Genomic DNA, 15,638 nt, shown 5'->3' with positions numbered 1-15,638 from the left:
GGGTATTAACATCTTCATTGGGACCAAAAATTGGTATTTTACTATAGTTGTGGGGACAAACAGCCCTCGAGCCTCACAAGTTTGAAGGCCTTTTAGTGTCAGGGTTACAATGAGGTTATGGTTAGGTGTAGGGTCAGGGTCAGGGTCGGGGTCGGGCATTCATTTTTAATGGTTAGGGTCAGCGGCCAGGGAAAGCATTATGTCAATGAGATGTCCCCACGTGTGTGTCTCTGTCACAGGCTAAGTGTGGTTTGAACCGATGAACTAGACACTTGCAGCTGTCCTTAGAGGACATTTCACCTGCCTGTCACATTAATCTGACCTACTTGGCCCGGTGAACAGAGAGGAGATGATCTTTGACTCCAGCACGGTGACACACAAACGTTTGAAAATGAGCTGCTCTTAAAGAAAACAGAGCAGACATATTTATGTCTTTATCCATACAGTGGACTGCATTTCATTTTGAGCAATGACACCAGAGTGATTTTATTTCATGTGTTTGTTCCAGTTTGCTCGCTCTAAACGAATAAAATAATTACGTGAAGTTTTAATTCTGATCGAGATGAAAGAAGGGCTTGTTAGCGCCGTTTCCTGTGTATGACACTTTTACGTGCACATCACATAATCGGTTCCAGCTGTTTTTTCCCTGAAGTCTAGTTTTTCGTGTTTCCAGTTAGAGTTCGTTTCTCTGCTGTTACACAACTTCGAGTAGCTCTTCTTCGTCCTGCTCTGAAAGACACAGAGCTGCCACGTCTGGCTGGTGCTGACGATTGTCTGCTTTGCTAACTGGAGTCACTAAACTGGACCTTTCCACTAGGGGTGGTTTTGATTATCGATTAAATCGATTCTAGCTTGGATAACGTGAAATCGATTCATTAAAATCCTGAATCGATTTTTCAATATAAATAATTTTGCCTGAAACGCCAGAATCTCAGGTTAAACCTCACAAAATTTCACCAAACAGCTAAAACAGTAAATGAGAGCAGGAACACGGATTCTGCACAGACAAAATGCGGAGCCGCCGACGGATCAGAATCAGTGAGATGTGACTTTCTCACCCGACGGCACGGACACGCTCGGGGCTGAAAGCCGACAGCTCGCTGATTCTGATGTTTCGGCGGCTCCGCGCTTTGTGTTCACGCCCTTTTTGCGCTGAGCTGCAGGTTTTTAGTTCCACCATGATAAAAATCACACTCATGCACAGCTCGCTCGCTCTCTGTACTTCAACAAAAGTTTCCAGTCTAAAAATCTGTTTTCTGCATTATTCGCTTGCTTGTTACGAACAAGTCTACCTGTTTACAGGCTGTCGGCCGACGTTTTTTCCTTTTCCTTTTTAAAATTATCCAAAATTGCAAAACACTGTCTCTAATCAAACGTCTGTAACTTTGCTCTGCTTCACTTCAGCAGCATCAGGTAATGTTCATGTGTTGATTCATGGTTTTCTTTCGTTTCTGATCTACTGCAGAATATTTGTATAAATCCCAGACCAGGAAAATCTCCTTCATGTTTTTCTGTGTTTTATCCGCAGCTGCTTTGACACAAAGGCCTCGCTGTGATGCTCACACCTTTGACAAAGTTTCACAAGTGTCAGTTTTCTTTTTATAAATATAAAAATATGGAAATGTACTGATGCAGGATCTGAATTATAATATTTCTGACTGTGTGAGGCAAAATTTCCCAGATTCAAATCGAATCGATTCTAGAAATCAGTGACGACACCCAGCCCTACTTTCCACCGTGCTGATGCCTCCTGGTTCATTTTTAACTGAATTACATTTTTTTAACACATTATTACTGTGTTACTTATCACTAATCATTAAGTGACTGCACGCCTGTTACGCTCAGGTTAGCTAAAAACATGGCCAGCGTCTTGCATGACATCAGTTCTGTATGTTGTCTGCAGTACGTGACTTGGTGCACCGTCCTGTGATGGAAGCGTTAGCACAGACTAAAGTCCAGTCCAGCCGCAGCTGAACTTTGGACTTTGAGTCATAGCCGTCGTTTCATCACGTTCAGATGATTGGAGTCATTTTAGAAGATTTAAAACGTTCTTTAAATACAGGAATTTACAACAAGTATCTTTGCCTGATTTGCTTTTCCAAACAGTTTCAGTCGAGTTTTATTTAAATATTATAAGATGAAAGTCCAGAAATGATCTGAGGAGGCCTCAGTGACACAGAGCAATGTTCACATCCTGCACAACGTACACGAGGACATCTGAAAGGACTGAATCACACCGTGAGCCGCTCCCTGTGGATCGCAGCACTCTGAACCCGTGTCAGGTACAGCAGGCTCAGGATTTCAAAGACGAAAGTCAGATATCAACTTCCTGTTACTTTTTTTACTTTGAAGAACAAGTTCAAGTTCAAAACAGCTTTTAAGATTTCAAACTCCACAGACGGGGTTGGATAATATCGTCTTTAAGCTGTTTCACAACCCTTTGGAGAAACTCCAGCTGCGAGGAGCACATGGAAATAAAATTAGAAAAAGCTGCGGGTAGTTTAGGACTCGATGAGAAAGTAAATGAGAGGTGGCAGCGTAGACCGAGTTAACCCTCACCAAGATAAACGCAGGTTACGCAAGCTGTTATAAGACAGATCAGAGAAGTGGGTGTGTGTGCGGGTGGGGGATGGGGTGGGTTGCAAATGTCAAAACAAGCTACTATAAATAGAAAGCTATCCCGTCCTTCTGAGGGCTACGTGTGGAGGTGAAAGGCACGCAGACGCGTCTAACCTCTTTCTTGCGGTTCTTCAGCACGTTCTGGTACTTGGCGAGTTCCTTCTCCTGCTCGCCTTTGATGCGTTTGGCCTCGTCTCTGAGCCGGCTGGTGTGCTCCTGCTCCAGCCTCTCAATCGTCTGCTTCTGCTGCCGCTCCAGGTTCTCCACCTCCTGGTCGTACTGTCGCTTCTTACTCTGGAGGACAGACGGGAACCAGTCACCTCAGATGGAGAATCCAAACGTGAGCGTATATATTACTTACTAAACCTGCAATAGTATCTGCATCAGATAAAAAAACAAAAGACTATCAGGTGCAACACTTCCAGCAGTGAACTGAGCTTTTCCTGCAGCACCTTCACAGGAAGGGAAACAAGCTTTGCAGGTTCTGTGTTATTGCCCCATAAACAGGCCGGGTGGCCTTCACAGAGGAACACAGGTCTAACACAGGCCAATAGTGTGCGACAAATCGTGACTCATTTGAATATTTTCTATGCTGACTATAAAAAAAGCTAAATTTGACTTCACCACACAATGAGCTGGATTTTAAACATACAGGAGAAACGGTGATGAGATGCAAGGAGAGCTCTGCAAAAAGATCCAGATTCCTCTGCAGAGCGTGAGGAGTATCTGTTCTGCTCACACACCACATATTTCACCTTTTCATTCAAAACTCTGGACCTTAAAACATTAATCATCACTGAGCTGTTCGGCGCATAAAGCGAGCGTATGCAGGTTATCAGGCAAACCGACGTCCAAGCACGACTGCAGGTGTGAGGCTGTAAAATGTGAGCGTTCAAACAGTAAAGACAGTTTCTGAAACACTGATGCAGGAAATCCTTCCTCTTTATGGAGAACTCATCAGCGTGCTTGGTCAGATGAGGCCTAAACTTTAACGGCTTTTCTTATAGTTCTATCACGTTTAAATGCAAATTAGATTCAGTTATTTTATTTCTACAGCACCAAATCGCAACAGTCGCCTCAAAGTGCTTTATACTGTAAGGCAGCCCCTACAATAATACATGCAGAGAAAACCCAACAATCATATGACCCCTATGAGCAGCACTTTGGCGACAGTGGGAAGGAAAAACTCCCTTTTAACAGGAAGAAACCTGCAGCAGAACCAGGCTCAGGGAGGGGCGGGGCCATCTGCTGGTTGTGGTGAGAGAAGGAAGACGGGATAAAGACATGCTGTGGAAGAGAGACAGGGATGAATAACAATCGGCCTACGAGAGACTGACCGTGGTCTCCTGCTCGAAGCGTCGGTAGATCTGCTCCTTCTGCTGCTGCAGCTTGTTGCTGAGCTGCTGCTGGGCCCTCTGCTCCTCCTTCTGCAGGAGACGCAGCTCCCTCAGCTCCTGTCGCCTGAGGAGGAGGGAGGATGTTAATCACGTGTCATTTTTTAGCGTGACACAGTCGGGTTGTGCTCTAAACTGCCTGTATGACTCATTTTCATAATATTTGCATTGAAGTGGCGCCTGCCGTTTATGCAAAAGCAGGGACTACCTGAGGAATCTCATCTCCTCGTTCTTGGTGTCATTGTCTGTGATGATCTTTGATGTCGTGACGCTAACTTCCACTCCATCCACAATGAATTTGCGAGTCTTCTTCAGCGTCTTCTTCTGCCGCTTGGTGTCCTGAAAGACCCCAGAGGCGAGTTTTTAGATGCCTCTGTGACATTTTGTCGTTGCGAGTGTGTGGACTGTGTGCGTTACCTGTATGGAAACAGATCCAGCCTCTTTTGCTTTGGACAGGAAGCTTGAGATGGACAGATTCAGGTCTACGCTGCTGTTATCTGCAGCTGAGCTGTTTCCAGAATCAGAATCTCTCTCTTTGTTGTCCTTCGCTCTGTCTGGCACCGTCTTCTCATCCTTCTCTGTGGGCTTCTCTCCATCCTCCTCCTTCAGGACAGCGTTATCTTGATCTGGTAGTGTCAGAGTCACTTTTAGATGCTTGTACCGATCTTCCTCCTCCTCTTCCTTCTCTGCTGGAGTGTTTGCTTGCTCTGTGATGGGCGTCTTTTCCTCCTGAGAAGCTTCAGTGACCTGTGAGCGCTCCTCATCCTCAGCTGTGTCCACCTCCTTCTCATCCTCCACAGCTAGTTCCAGCTGCTGTAGTTCCTTAGCAGGTGTCTCCGGCTCAGACTCTGGTGGGGAGATATCAGCCAGAGGAACTTCTGGAACTTCTTCCTCTACCGGCTTCTTTTCTGCCTCTTCATCCTTAACTGGAGTGTTTAATGCCTCCTCTGCAGGCTCTGCTGCAGCGGGAGTAGGAGCAGGAGCAGCAGGTTCCTCTACGAAGCTGGTGCTCACCACGTGGTTGGCCACAGGGAGATCAGCAGGTATGGGCAAAGGAAGAATTGGCTCCGCCTTCTCAGGGACTGATTCCAAGCTGGAGGGAGAGAGGGGGAGCTTCTCATCCTCAGAACTGCCGACGCTGACATCAGAAGGAGCGCGTTTATGACCCTAAAGAAGAGGAGGAGGAGGAAATGGAGACAAATTACTGTGTTGGAACTCACTGTGACCGTTCTCCTTATAAACTAAAATCCTGGCTGCATTAGACAACGTTGCAGATTCTCCTCCACAGTCGGTGTGATTGTGCAGACAGACTAACACTAAAAAGAAGGATGCTCACTGTGTTTCACTGCAACAGCAGGACATTAAAACTTGCATGCACCTCTTATCCTTTAAATGCATTTCCAAGTAAGGCACTTCATGCAAGCTGTAGATCAATCACTGGTTTATAACTGAAATAAGTTGCAGTTGCAGCTGTAAGTTAAGAAATGAAACAGCAGGAAGCTCTTTTCTGGCATTAAGCTTCACGTATTTGTCACACCTACAAACACACAGATTCACAGTAGTGCAGCACAGGTTCCATATCCACTCACCAGACGTGCCTCTGTCTCTTCCTCCTCCTCTTCTTCTTTGTGCTCTTCTATCTCCTCGGTGACCTCAGCCTTCGCCTCAGCGATCAGCTCCCTCAGTGGCCTACTGTCCGCCACACTGGACACGAATGAATGCTGCTCGTAAGAGAAAGAAAAACAACACAACAGGAAATAAAGACTATTTAAAAAAGAAGCACCCAGTGGGGGGAACATGTTGTGGTAAAATTTAACTGCCGACCGAGATGCAAACTCTTCACAGTACATCAAAACAACCTGAAATAACCATTTCAGCTTTTACTCTTCACCCTTCTTCTTTCTTGCGGTCCGAGCGCAAAAACCAACAAACACATCAGCACGCTGTTCAGAGAGAAACGCTACAGCTCACCTTCTTCGGCTTAGAAACCTGCTGCACATATTCGATCGCCGGCCTGAGAATATGTAACTTCTTTGATATCAAAACCTTCATCGGCGGCAGACCGCTATTTTCTATTTTTAAGCCCATTGAGCTCTTCGTCCGCACAGAACAATCCGTTAGCCTCGGCGTGCTCCGGTGTGTACCGACGTGTCCTCTCTGTGAGTAAGTGGCTCAGACGTGGCCGAGCACCTTAAACCCTTTGGAAAAAGAAAAGCCCGCTCTGCTGACGTCAGCTCAAGCACACGGGGATGAGCCTCGCTGGGACAGTCAGTCCGACGCCGAGCAGGTAAACAGATGCCGGCCAGCTTACGCTCTAACGGCAGGTGGGCCGTGGGTAGGGGTTGGGGAGTGTCCAGGTGTGGGGCTTAAGGAAAAGAAAACAAGTGCTCAGGGGTTTAGCTGGAGAGATGTTTGAAACAAAGGTACCTGCAGAAGCTGCATCGCACTCCATCTGTTGTCGATGTTCTTGTCCAGGCAGCGCTTCAGGAAATCGCTAAATTCTGGAGACCTAAAGGTGGAAGTCATAAAATGATGCAGACTCCAGATTTACAGCAGAAGTTCACATTTACAGCCTGACGCAAAAATAATTTTGGTTTCTACAGTTGTGAATTTATTTATTTAAGTGTGTGTGTGTGTGTGTGTGTACTTTAAGAAATAATATGGTTATGGTTTTGTGGTAGCAGTAAAAAAAATCCAACAACATAAATAAAGAAGATGTGCAGGAAGTAAGAAGCAAAGTTGTGTTTTACCAGCGTGACGGCTGCATCAGCGTCGGAGGATCGGCCTTGGCTATTTTCAGCAGAACTCTCATGGGGTTCATCTCATGGTTTGGCGGCTCAACCTGTGCCATCTCGATCAGGGTGACCCCGAGGGACCAGATGTCAGCCTTGTAGTCGTACGGACGGTCCTTGGATGTCTCGCACATCACCACCTCTGGAGCCATCCTGGAGTTAGACACAAGAAGAAAAGAAATCTGAGCTCCCCTCTTTTTAGCGCTGATGCGTGTGTTTCAGTTTTTATAAGCAAAAGCTTTTTTGTTTTACATTTGACTCACCAGTACGGCGTTCCAATGAAAGAGTCTCTTCTCTGGAGTGTTTTGGTGTTCTTGGCAGACACACCGAAGTCCGCTGGAAGTCATGTGATTCAAGCAAAACCAGAAATTAGCCAGAGGAATGTCACTGTCATCACTTATTTTCCAAATGCAGCCTCAAAAGCCAAATGTTCAAAATGGAAAACGGGTCCTGAGAGGTTCAATCACAGATTTCTGGGCATGAACACGACATAAAACCTCATCCTGCAGCTACACGTGCATGAAGGCATCATTCTTTGTATCATGAGTGAGTCACGCTCATCCGCGTCCCAGCAGGCAGATTAACAGGCACCTCTGTGTGTGTTATGTCACTGGACAAAATGCTTGCTGTGTGTCATTTCCCCAGTGACTCATCCCCGTGTAAGTAAGCGTCAGCGCTGCATCTGCTGAGGATGTCGGCCCAGACGCTGAGCAGCTCCAGCGAACAGCCTCTGCTGTTACAAAGGCTTTCCAATTTTTGGTCCCCACAAAGATATGAATACACGCTCACAAACACACACGCTCACACAGACACACACGCTCACACAGACACACACGCTCACACACACACACACACACACACACGTGAAACTGTTATATAACATGTTGAAGAGTCTGAGCTTGGACAGAAGTGTGAAAGAACTGAACCAGGCACAGTCTTTATCGCAGACTAACAACTTTTGCACACACTCTTCTGTTAGTGTGTATGTGGTGTGTTGTGAGTGGTGTGTATGGGTGTTTACTAGCTGACCTTTGCTGTGCAGCCAAACTACAGCTGACAGTTAAAATGAGAAGTCAATGAGGCTTAAAACAGTCCCTGACAAGTTAATCTGACTCGGCATGAGAACAAATCAAAGCGTTTGAAGAATATTCCCACAGCATGGTGAGTAACCATCAGCCTGTCATTGCATTGATCATATTACTGATGTCAGCGTAACGCTGATGGGAACGGCCCAAATACACCTTCCTGACGTGGGAGTCGACCAACATCATTACTCCCTCCATCATCATCATCGACAATACAAGAAGATACTAAAAGCCAGAAGATATTCAACGAAACATCTGGATGGAGCTGTGCCTCTCTCTGAATCATAAAGATAAAACCACATTAGCAATGAAGCTCAAAGCACCAGCAGGATCGAAGGAGTTTAAACAAATCTCCCTTTAGTTGTGACCATCTCTCCTCCCTCCAGAGACACAAGGTCATCATGTCGTTACCAGCAGAAAAAAAATCAGGTCAAATTTCTAGCAAATATTTGTGTTTCTGGAAAAACTGTTAGAACAAGCTGCACAGAGTCATGAGACAAGTCACGTGATCATCCAAGATTCTTGTATTAGAAAGATTAAAAAGAGGAAAAATCTAGATGATGCCATAAAAAACAACAGTTTTCATGCTGGTTCATCTATGTCAGACTGAACTGATGATTTCTCATGAGAAACAAGCACAAATTCAGTTCTTAGGTTTCTCCCTCTCCATTTTAAACATCCGTGAACTGAGGGTCTGAGTCAGAGTCTCGATCCTGGACTGTTGTTGTTAACAGCTGGGTGTCACTTGGCCCTTACCCAGCTTGACGTCACCGTCCAGCGTGAGGAGGATGTTGCCGGCTTTCAGGTCTCTGTGGATGATTTTGTTTTCGTGGAGGTAGACGAGCGCCTGCAGAGTCTGCCTACACACCACCCTGATCTGAGGCTCTGTCAGGGGTCTCTCCAGCTCTGCGGGGAAAGGGTGAGGGAGTCACATGAAAGCACACTTACAATTCCTCACATACTAATGCAACCTAATCATAGGTGGTAATGAGGGCTAAAGTTGCATTTAGTGTCTTGGAGAAGAACGCTGTAACATGTGGGTGGCCTGCTGAGAAATGTCTCAAGTTTAAAACTGGCTCTTTTCCCTTAGCTGGTTAGCGCTGCCATGAGAGTAGCTTTCTTTAATGTTATAACCCGTGTGCAACGTGGGAATGCTGACTCACCGAGCATAACAGCATCCACGGCCCCTCCTGCACAGAACTCGATGAGTATCTGCCAACACGAGGAAAGAGAAGTGTGAACACATGCATTTGTTTATGTAAAGCACACGGTGTACCAGTATGTGCAGCGAGGACAGTGCTGCAGAACATCTCCAACAGAGTGCAGGTCATTGACGAGGCGGCGGGCTCCGGTCGAACCCGGTCACCTCTGAAATCTGCTGTGAGGCTCTGGAAGCTTCTCATCAGGGGTCCACATAATAAACATTGAGCCGATGGCCCAGGGCCAGCAAAAAGTATGGTGGGCAGTTTGACTGGATTTCCACAACTCACAGCTACGTTCGCCTGTGAAGCTGAGGTGGAGCTGTAGTCAGGGTGAAGGACTCGGTCACTGTAACGAAGCCTGTCTGGGAACACTGTGACTGGTTGGAGAAGGTTTGCTGGCTGTTGCAAAGAGGCTGCTACACTAAAAACCTCCCTGTGACTGCACTGGTTACCAGCAGGTGTCTGGAGTTTGCATGGAACACATTGATAATCGCAAACTAACGATAAGCTGCAATGAAACTTGAAAAAGTGTGAGCAGAGAATGTTCACCTCTAAAGTAAAAGGTGAACAATCCCAAGAGGAGTCTGCATTTCTGCTTTATGTCACACTCCTCACAGTTTCCTCCTCCGTTGTGAGTTTGAAGTGAAGTGAAGAGGCAATGATCACCTCTGTGTGATCAACTTCATGCCAACAGCTCCCAGCAGTGCTGAAACAGGTCCAGCCTGGTTCTGGTTCAGACTTCCACGCCCTCGCCACTCTCCCGGGTTAAACGGGGCGGTGGTCACACTTAATCATCTCTGAGCTTCACACAGGATGAAGATGAGATTTCCTTCTGCGTCCTCACTGATTCACTTTGACGTTCAGATAGTTTATTGGTTAAGGTGGATTGCACACTAACAGTTATAACATTATTAAATCCCAGGACGCGGCTTCTTTTTTAAATATGAAGACGTCACAGCAATTTTATTCTTACATATAAAACTGAAAGTTTTACATTTACTGTAAATGACTTTGAGGAACACCTTCATGGCCCAACAGACGCTGGCTCAGAGAAATATTACTGGAACATCCACTGTACACATTAAAAACACTCAGCAGAGCTCCTACTCCTCCTCATCATCATCATCATCATGTACCCTGATGAAACCACTGTGAGAATGAACGCCGCCTCCTGCATGAATGAAACACTCTGAGCTCTTAAAGGCATTTAGGAGCTTTGAGTATGGCTGCTGATGTAAGAGGATTGGCCCAGTTGGGGCCACATTGTGGAAAGGCTTCACACAGCTGCTACCTAGCCTGCTTAATCGCTATCTTTCCAGACCTTATTCTGCTAACAGGATTATCTCTGGGCACAGAGGCTCAGGTAGCAATGAGGATGATGTGCAGGAGGTAAGACAAAGCATCTGGAGCATCTTTTGTGAGCTTAGCTCAGCCATGTGGTGTGACGTTCACTCACACACCTGCGGAGATTTGGGGAACATTTGGCTGAACGCCACACCCACAGAAGAGGAAGTAATGCTGCACTTCTGCAATTTTGGAAACCATTGAGAAACGACTTGTGGTTGATCCGTTGGTTATGGCCCAAACTTTTCACACAGGCTCAGCTCGAGGTTAAAAATGGAAAATCTTTCAGGAAGTACAGAGGAAGGGGGAAAAAAGACGGGTTGTAACGTAAAGTTTGAATAGCCCTCCAAGACAGCTGAGCTTTTCAAGACTGCTCCACTTCCCAAAACAAAGCCCTCACAGGACACACAATGCCTCCAGTATCAGAGCGGTCTTGTGCGCGCACACACACGGTTCTCGTGTTTCTCTGTAGGCGTGTTGTTGTTTTAGTGGCTCCGCTATCACACAATGGTCCTCACAGTCGCGGCGGCGCGGAGAGGAATCGTGGGCCAGGGCTGTGGCTTCCTCTCCTATTTGTTTATTTGACACATACATGAATGCATGGAGAACTGCGCACCCGCATACTTTCTAATCCATTCATGTGGCACAGAGAGGAAGGATGTGATCTCACCTGCAAGTTCAAGGCCGGGAAGCGGCACAGAAATCAAAGCAGAGCCTCGGAAGTGTTCAGTTTAGACAGCGCAGTGAAAGAGAAACAAAGGTCAGCAGGTGGCATCGATTCACGAGGCAGTTATCAAGAACGTCACCTGCCAGCTCCTCCTGGGTTAATGTGGGATGATTCATGCACCTCCTCTGTGCATGAATGTGGCACCTGTTCAGCACCTGACAGACATCAGCCTCCATCAGGCGGCACTTCTTGTTCACAGGACAAAAGGAAGAAAAGGGCAGAACGCTCACATGTACAGGTGAGCGCGAACGCTCATGAAGGCCCAATCTTCCTTTGAAATGTTAGTGCAGACTCACATTTCCTGATTTAAATCAGACGTGCTTGAGCTGTTTCAGTATGAACTTATACATTTCAGGCTTGGTGCAAGTGGCAGGCTACCTTTTCCCATACGTCTGTTTGATTTGTGCAAAAAACGTTTGTTAGAGTATGGCTATATAAGCTCCAGCAGCTCAGGGACGTGTCTGAATATTTTATTTGGATTTGAAAAGCTCCCAAATGACTGAGGTGAGCCTGCAGCCACAATAGCTGCAGCATGGCCGAACCAATACTGAGGAAAGGTGCTTGTAGTACAGCTACCATCTGTTAATGGAAACACACAATCATAATAACTGACAAGTGACTGAGTTCATCATCAGCAGGCTGCAGTGTTTCAGTGGCTCTGGTGAAGTTGTTGCCTTATGTGCTATAAATAAAGAGCGTTGTTTAGTGTAACCCAATTTGCATTGGTTATTGCGCTCGTGCACACACGCAGCTTAACTTAAACTTCGGTGCTGACTTTGTGCAGTTCCTGTGATGCAGTCTAGGTAAGAGCTTCCAGCGTTTATACTTGTGGTGCGCCTGCTTTGCTCTGCAATTTGAAAGCCACTGGAATGCTAGTTTAGTTAGCAGTGAGGGTTTCTCTTCATCCTTTTCCTGAATGTTCTCTGCTCGTCTGAGGCTGTCTGATAACTTGGCTGTTCATTTGTCATTACTAGTGTATCTTTGTAGCCAATGCCATCGTTGTTCCCTTATTAATGCTGAGGATTTCTTGTTCAGTCTTTGTCTCTGCCAGAGAGTCTAAGAAGCTGGGAAAGAAAGCGACAGAACTTCTTTCAAGAAATGTAAAGAAGTCCAGTTTACTACCAGGACCTGGATGACTGAGAACCTACGCAGACCTGTTAGAGAAGCACACCCATCAGCTACAGCTGATTATTAACGTTTGCCTGACTTTAATCACTTCAGATAGCCAACAGTGAGTCTAGGCTTCCTTCAATGTAACGATTTGAGCATCAATCCAGCCGTCACCAATGACGTAGGAAATCTTAAAACAACTAGAGACAATATCGGCTCTGATAATCAGATGATTCCCAGTGTCATACTAATGCACATTTTCCCCCTCCAGTACTCTGCATCAGTCATGTGACTGAAAGCTATGAGTCCCCCTCACAAGCAGCACATTTATCCAGGAACATGGCCTCAGTCCTCAGGCTACAGTCACGTGTGCTGCCAGCACGTCTGAAAAGCTCATCAGTGTTTACAGCGATGCATAAATCAGCTTCTATGATGTGAAAATACCTAAATGGGTTTTTTTCACTTGAATTATAAATGTCATCAAAACACACTCATCTGTGTTACATAAATAGCTGGGGAGAAAACAAAGGCATTAAATATGAGCTCATATCATAAGCGGATGGATTATAAACCAGTATGATGATTAACAGCACTTTAGGCTCTTAGTTTCGGCAGCTCGTGTGAACTTTGGCCACACATTTTGATAAGAAAACTACAGCAGCGAATACTGGAAGAGCCTCGCACCGACAGCACGCAGCAGTGTGTCCCGAAAGCTGCACTGACATCTAGCCGTCTCTAATTTGTGATTCTGCAAGCTTTGTATTGGACCCGTAATCCCCCTCATCAGGCAGTCACACAGTGATCACACAGCACATCCTTCTACTCACCCACAGTTTGCTCTCGTAATAGAAAGCATCGAGCAGTTTGACAATGTTTTGGTGCTCGCAGGAGGCGAGGATGTCAATCTCCACCATGTAGTCCTCCAGCTCCTCCTCGGTCTTTGTGTCAATAACTTTGGCTGCAGCGAGGACGCCCGTCTGCTTGTTCTGAGCCTGTAAGATTAAAATATTTTTGGAAATTATGAGAACAAGTAACTTTCCACTCCTCTAGACACTTGTCCTAAAGACTCAGGAGGCCAGAGGTGGTTTATATTAGATCTGAAGTGCTGTTGACCCCAGACCTCAGAGAAATACCTCAAACTGAGATCAATGGCTCAACAACCAACAAACAAACACTGGGCTGTGCTGCAGGTCTGAAAGTGTCAGCAGAAGATGTGACACGTCTCGCCAAAGTGGAAAATTCTCCTGTTTGTTTTGGCTTCTCTGCAGACAGGAAGCTCTCGATGAAGTCGCTGTTGCGATATGGGATTCAGCCACTTCCTGGTGACCTGAGTGCCAAACACTGATGCACCCCCTACAATATACTAATACTAATCCATTCTTCAGAATGGAGAACTCGTATCGCTCTATGAATCAGAGTGTGGGTACTGCCCTGGTGATGTAATGCATAACCGCGATGGCCCAAAGCCCAGACGTATAAACATAAAACTGCAGTTTACTATTTGTGGATCTCCTGCAGCTCGACTCTGAAGTGCAGCACAAACATGCAACAGTTCTTTGGTTTGTCTTTCAACAGAAAACAAACGTAACTAATCTGATCATTTAGGACTTTAATCCATCAAAAAAGACACAGCTTTAGTCATATCTCAGGACCCTACAGTATTAGAGACCACGGTGATGTGTCTGACAGAAAAAGACCTCCAACAGAACCTGGATTATGGAGGGGTGGCGACTTTATACCCTTTAAAGGTGTATAATATTAAATGTGCAATACATGTGAGAACAGACTGATGGAAAAAAGGTGGGGGATTACTTGGCACGGTCAAATTTCCATTATCCCTGCAAACTCCTGTAAAAGGAAGTTTGGAAATTTACAGTTAAAATATCACAACAGCATATAGAAATATATAGAGGAGGACAAAATAAGTGATGAAAGGCTTGCGGGTGAAATGCTGGGAAACTAGCAACCCTGAGGCTGAATGTGGAGGAAGATTAGGCTTAACGTAAGTATGATACACTGGCCTGAAGTCTTGGGTAAATCCAACTATTTAAAAGTCTCCAAATATAGCATCCGGCAACAAAGGGGGCAAACAGAACATGCAGACTTCCTGGCGTTGGACTCCTGTGTGATAATATTTACTGTCTGTCATGGTAATGAGGCTGCAGCTAGGATCAAATCAAACCACGGACCTAAACATCCAAACCGAAACCTGTCAGCACAAGAGCATCAAAGCAGCACTCTACCTGACACCATCTCTGGCTGTTACAGAGCAGGTGTAGGGGGTGGAAATGACTGAGGTGGCCCTGCTGCTGGCAGGGTGCCCCCAGAACCAAAAGTTCATGCGAGTGGGAAAAACACGAGACACTCCAAAGGAAACATTATCATTAAACCCGAGCAAGAGACGTGTGGCACAGAGCAACGAATGGGTGGTGGAGCACAAAATGCCTACCTTGAAGACTTTTCCAAAGGCTCCATCTCCCAGCTCACCGATGATCTCCCAGATCTCCTCCGGGTTTTCATCCCTGCGGACGTGCTCGTACTGTTTCTTCTTCTTCTCCGCTCCCAATTTGAATATTTTACGAAAATTAAAAAACGACATCGTGGTTTATTCTGCTGGAAAGTTCCTGAAGGAATTCAACTTTAACAGAAGTATGGATTCAGCGTCGGTCTTTGGCTGACCATGTGTGTCATTAGTTATAACGACTATGAAGGCTTTTCTCAGACCTAGCTTAGCCTTTGACACTGTTCTGGACGGTCCACTGAACGCGCTTTCTCACATCACGGGTCATTGTTAACGCCTGAAAACACCAACGGATCACTTAGACGTCTTCTAGTATTTAAAATTCGTCCAAAAAATATTTTCAGTTGCTGTAAAGTAATAAAAGTGTTACTGGAGGCTCGTCGTTGTTCCAACTCCTGGCGACCCACTGGCCCGACAGCCCTGCGGAGCTCTTTCTTCTGCCAAAAGACAAAAAAACACGGGATAAGAGTCCTTCAAAATGACCGAGTCGCTTTCCACGGAGTAATTCATTAGTTTGCTTCAGGGTATAAAAAACACGTACGGTTGGTCCGTGTATTATTATTCGCTAAAACGGTTAAAAACAGTCATCTTTCCCTGGTGTGGGACGGCTTTAGTATTCTAGCGGATTTAGTGTCGGTGCGCGTCCACGAGTGCGCGTGCCGGTGGTCTTTTCTTTCCCAGCTCCTCGTGCCTGAAGGTTGGCGCGCGGATTCCGGTCTCCTGCTGCCCCCGTCTGTCCCAGAGACCGATCACAGCTGACGGTTAAACGGTTCCCGTGCTGCATTCCCACCAGGAAAACAGCCGACACACCCAGCTTTACTCAGTCGTTGTGGTGTTATTGCGT

The 15,638-nt window shown here is 46.0% G+C and overlaps 1 protein-coding gene across 2 annotated transcripts in view; it reads right to left on the bottom strand.

The window, feature by feature from the left end:
- The window catches only part of slkb (STE20-like kinase b), a 21,245-nt gene extending 5,607 nt beyond the window's left edge, over positions 1-15,638 (bottom strand). The window contains exons 1-13 of one of the 2 annotated variants that reach the window (XM_004538686.5): positions 15,336-15,638; positions 14,723-15,231; positions 13,101-13,265; positions 9,054-9,102; positions 8,647-8,796; positions 7,069-7,141; positions 6,764-6,958; positions 6,441-6,522; positions 5,603-5,734; positions 4,431-5,180; positions 4,222-4,352; positions 3,957-4,080; positions 2,734-2,913 (exon numbers count right to left, since the gene is read on the bottom strand). In XM_004538686.5, coding sequence (XP_004538743.1) covers positions 2,734-2,913; positions 3,957-4,080; positions 4,222-4,352; positions 4,431-5,180; positions 5,603-5,734; positions 6,441-6,522; positions 6,764-6,958; positions 7,069-7,141; positions 8,647-8,796; positions 9,054-9,102; positions 13,101-13,265; positions 14,723-14,872 — 2,181 coding nt within the window. In that variant the 5' untranslated portion in view covers positions 14,873-15,231; positions 15,336-15,638. Of the gene's footprint in view, positions 1-2,733; positions 2,914-3,956; positions 4,081-4,221; positions 4,353-4,430; positions 5,181-5,602; positions 5,735-6,440; positions 6,523-6,763; positions 6,959-7,068; positions 7,142-8,646; positions 8,797-9,053; positions 9,103-13,100; positions 13,266-14,722 lie in introns of both variants that reach the window. The other variant, XM_004538685.5, reaches the window with a different exon arrangement.

The sequence above is a fragment of the Maylandia zebra genome, linkage group LG6 (assembly GCF_041146795.1).
Source record: "Maylandia zebra isolate NMK-2024a linkage group LG6, Mzebra_GT3a, whole genome shotgun sequence".
Taxonomy (NCBI): Eukaryota; Metazoa; Chordata; class Actinopteri; order Cichliformes; family Cichlidae; genus Maylandia; species Maylandia zebra.
This window is presented reverse-complemented; position numbering and strand designations above follow the sequence as displayed.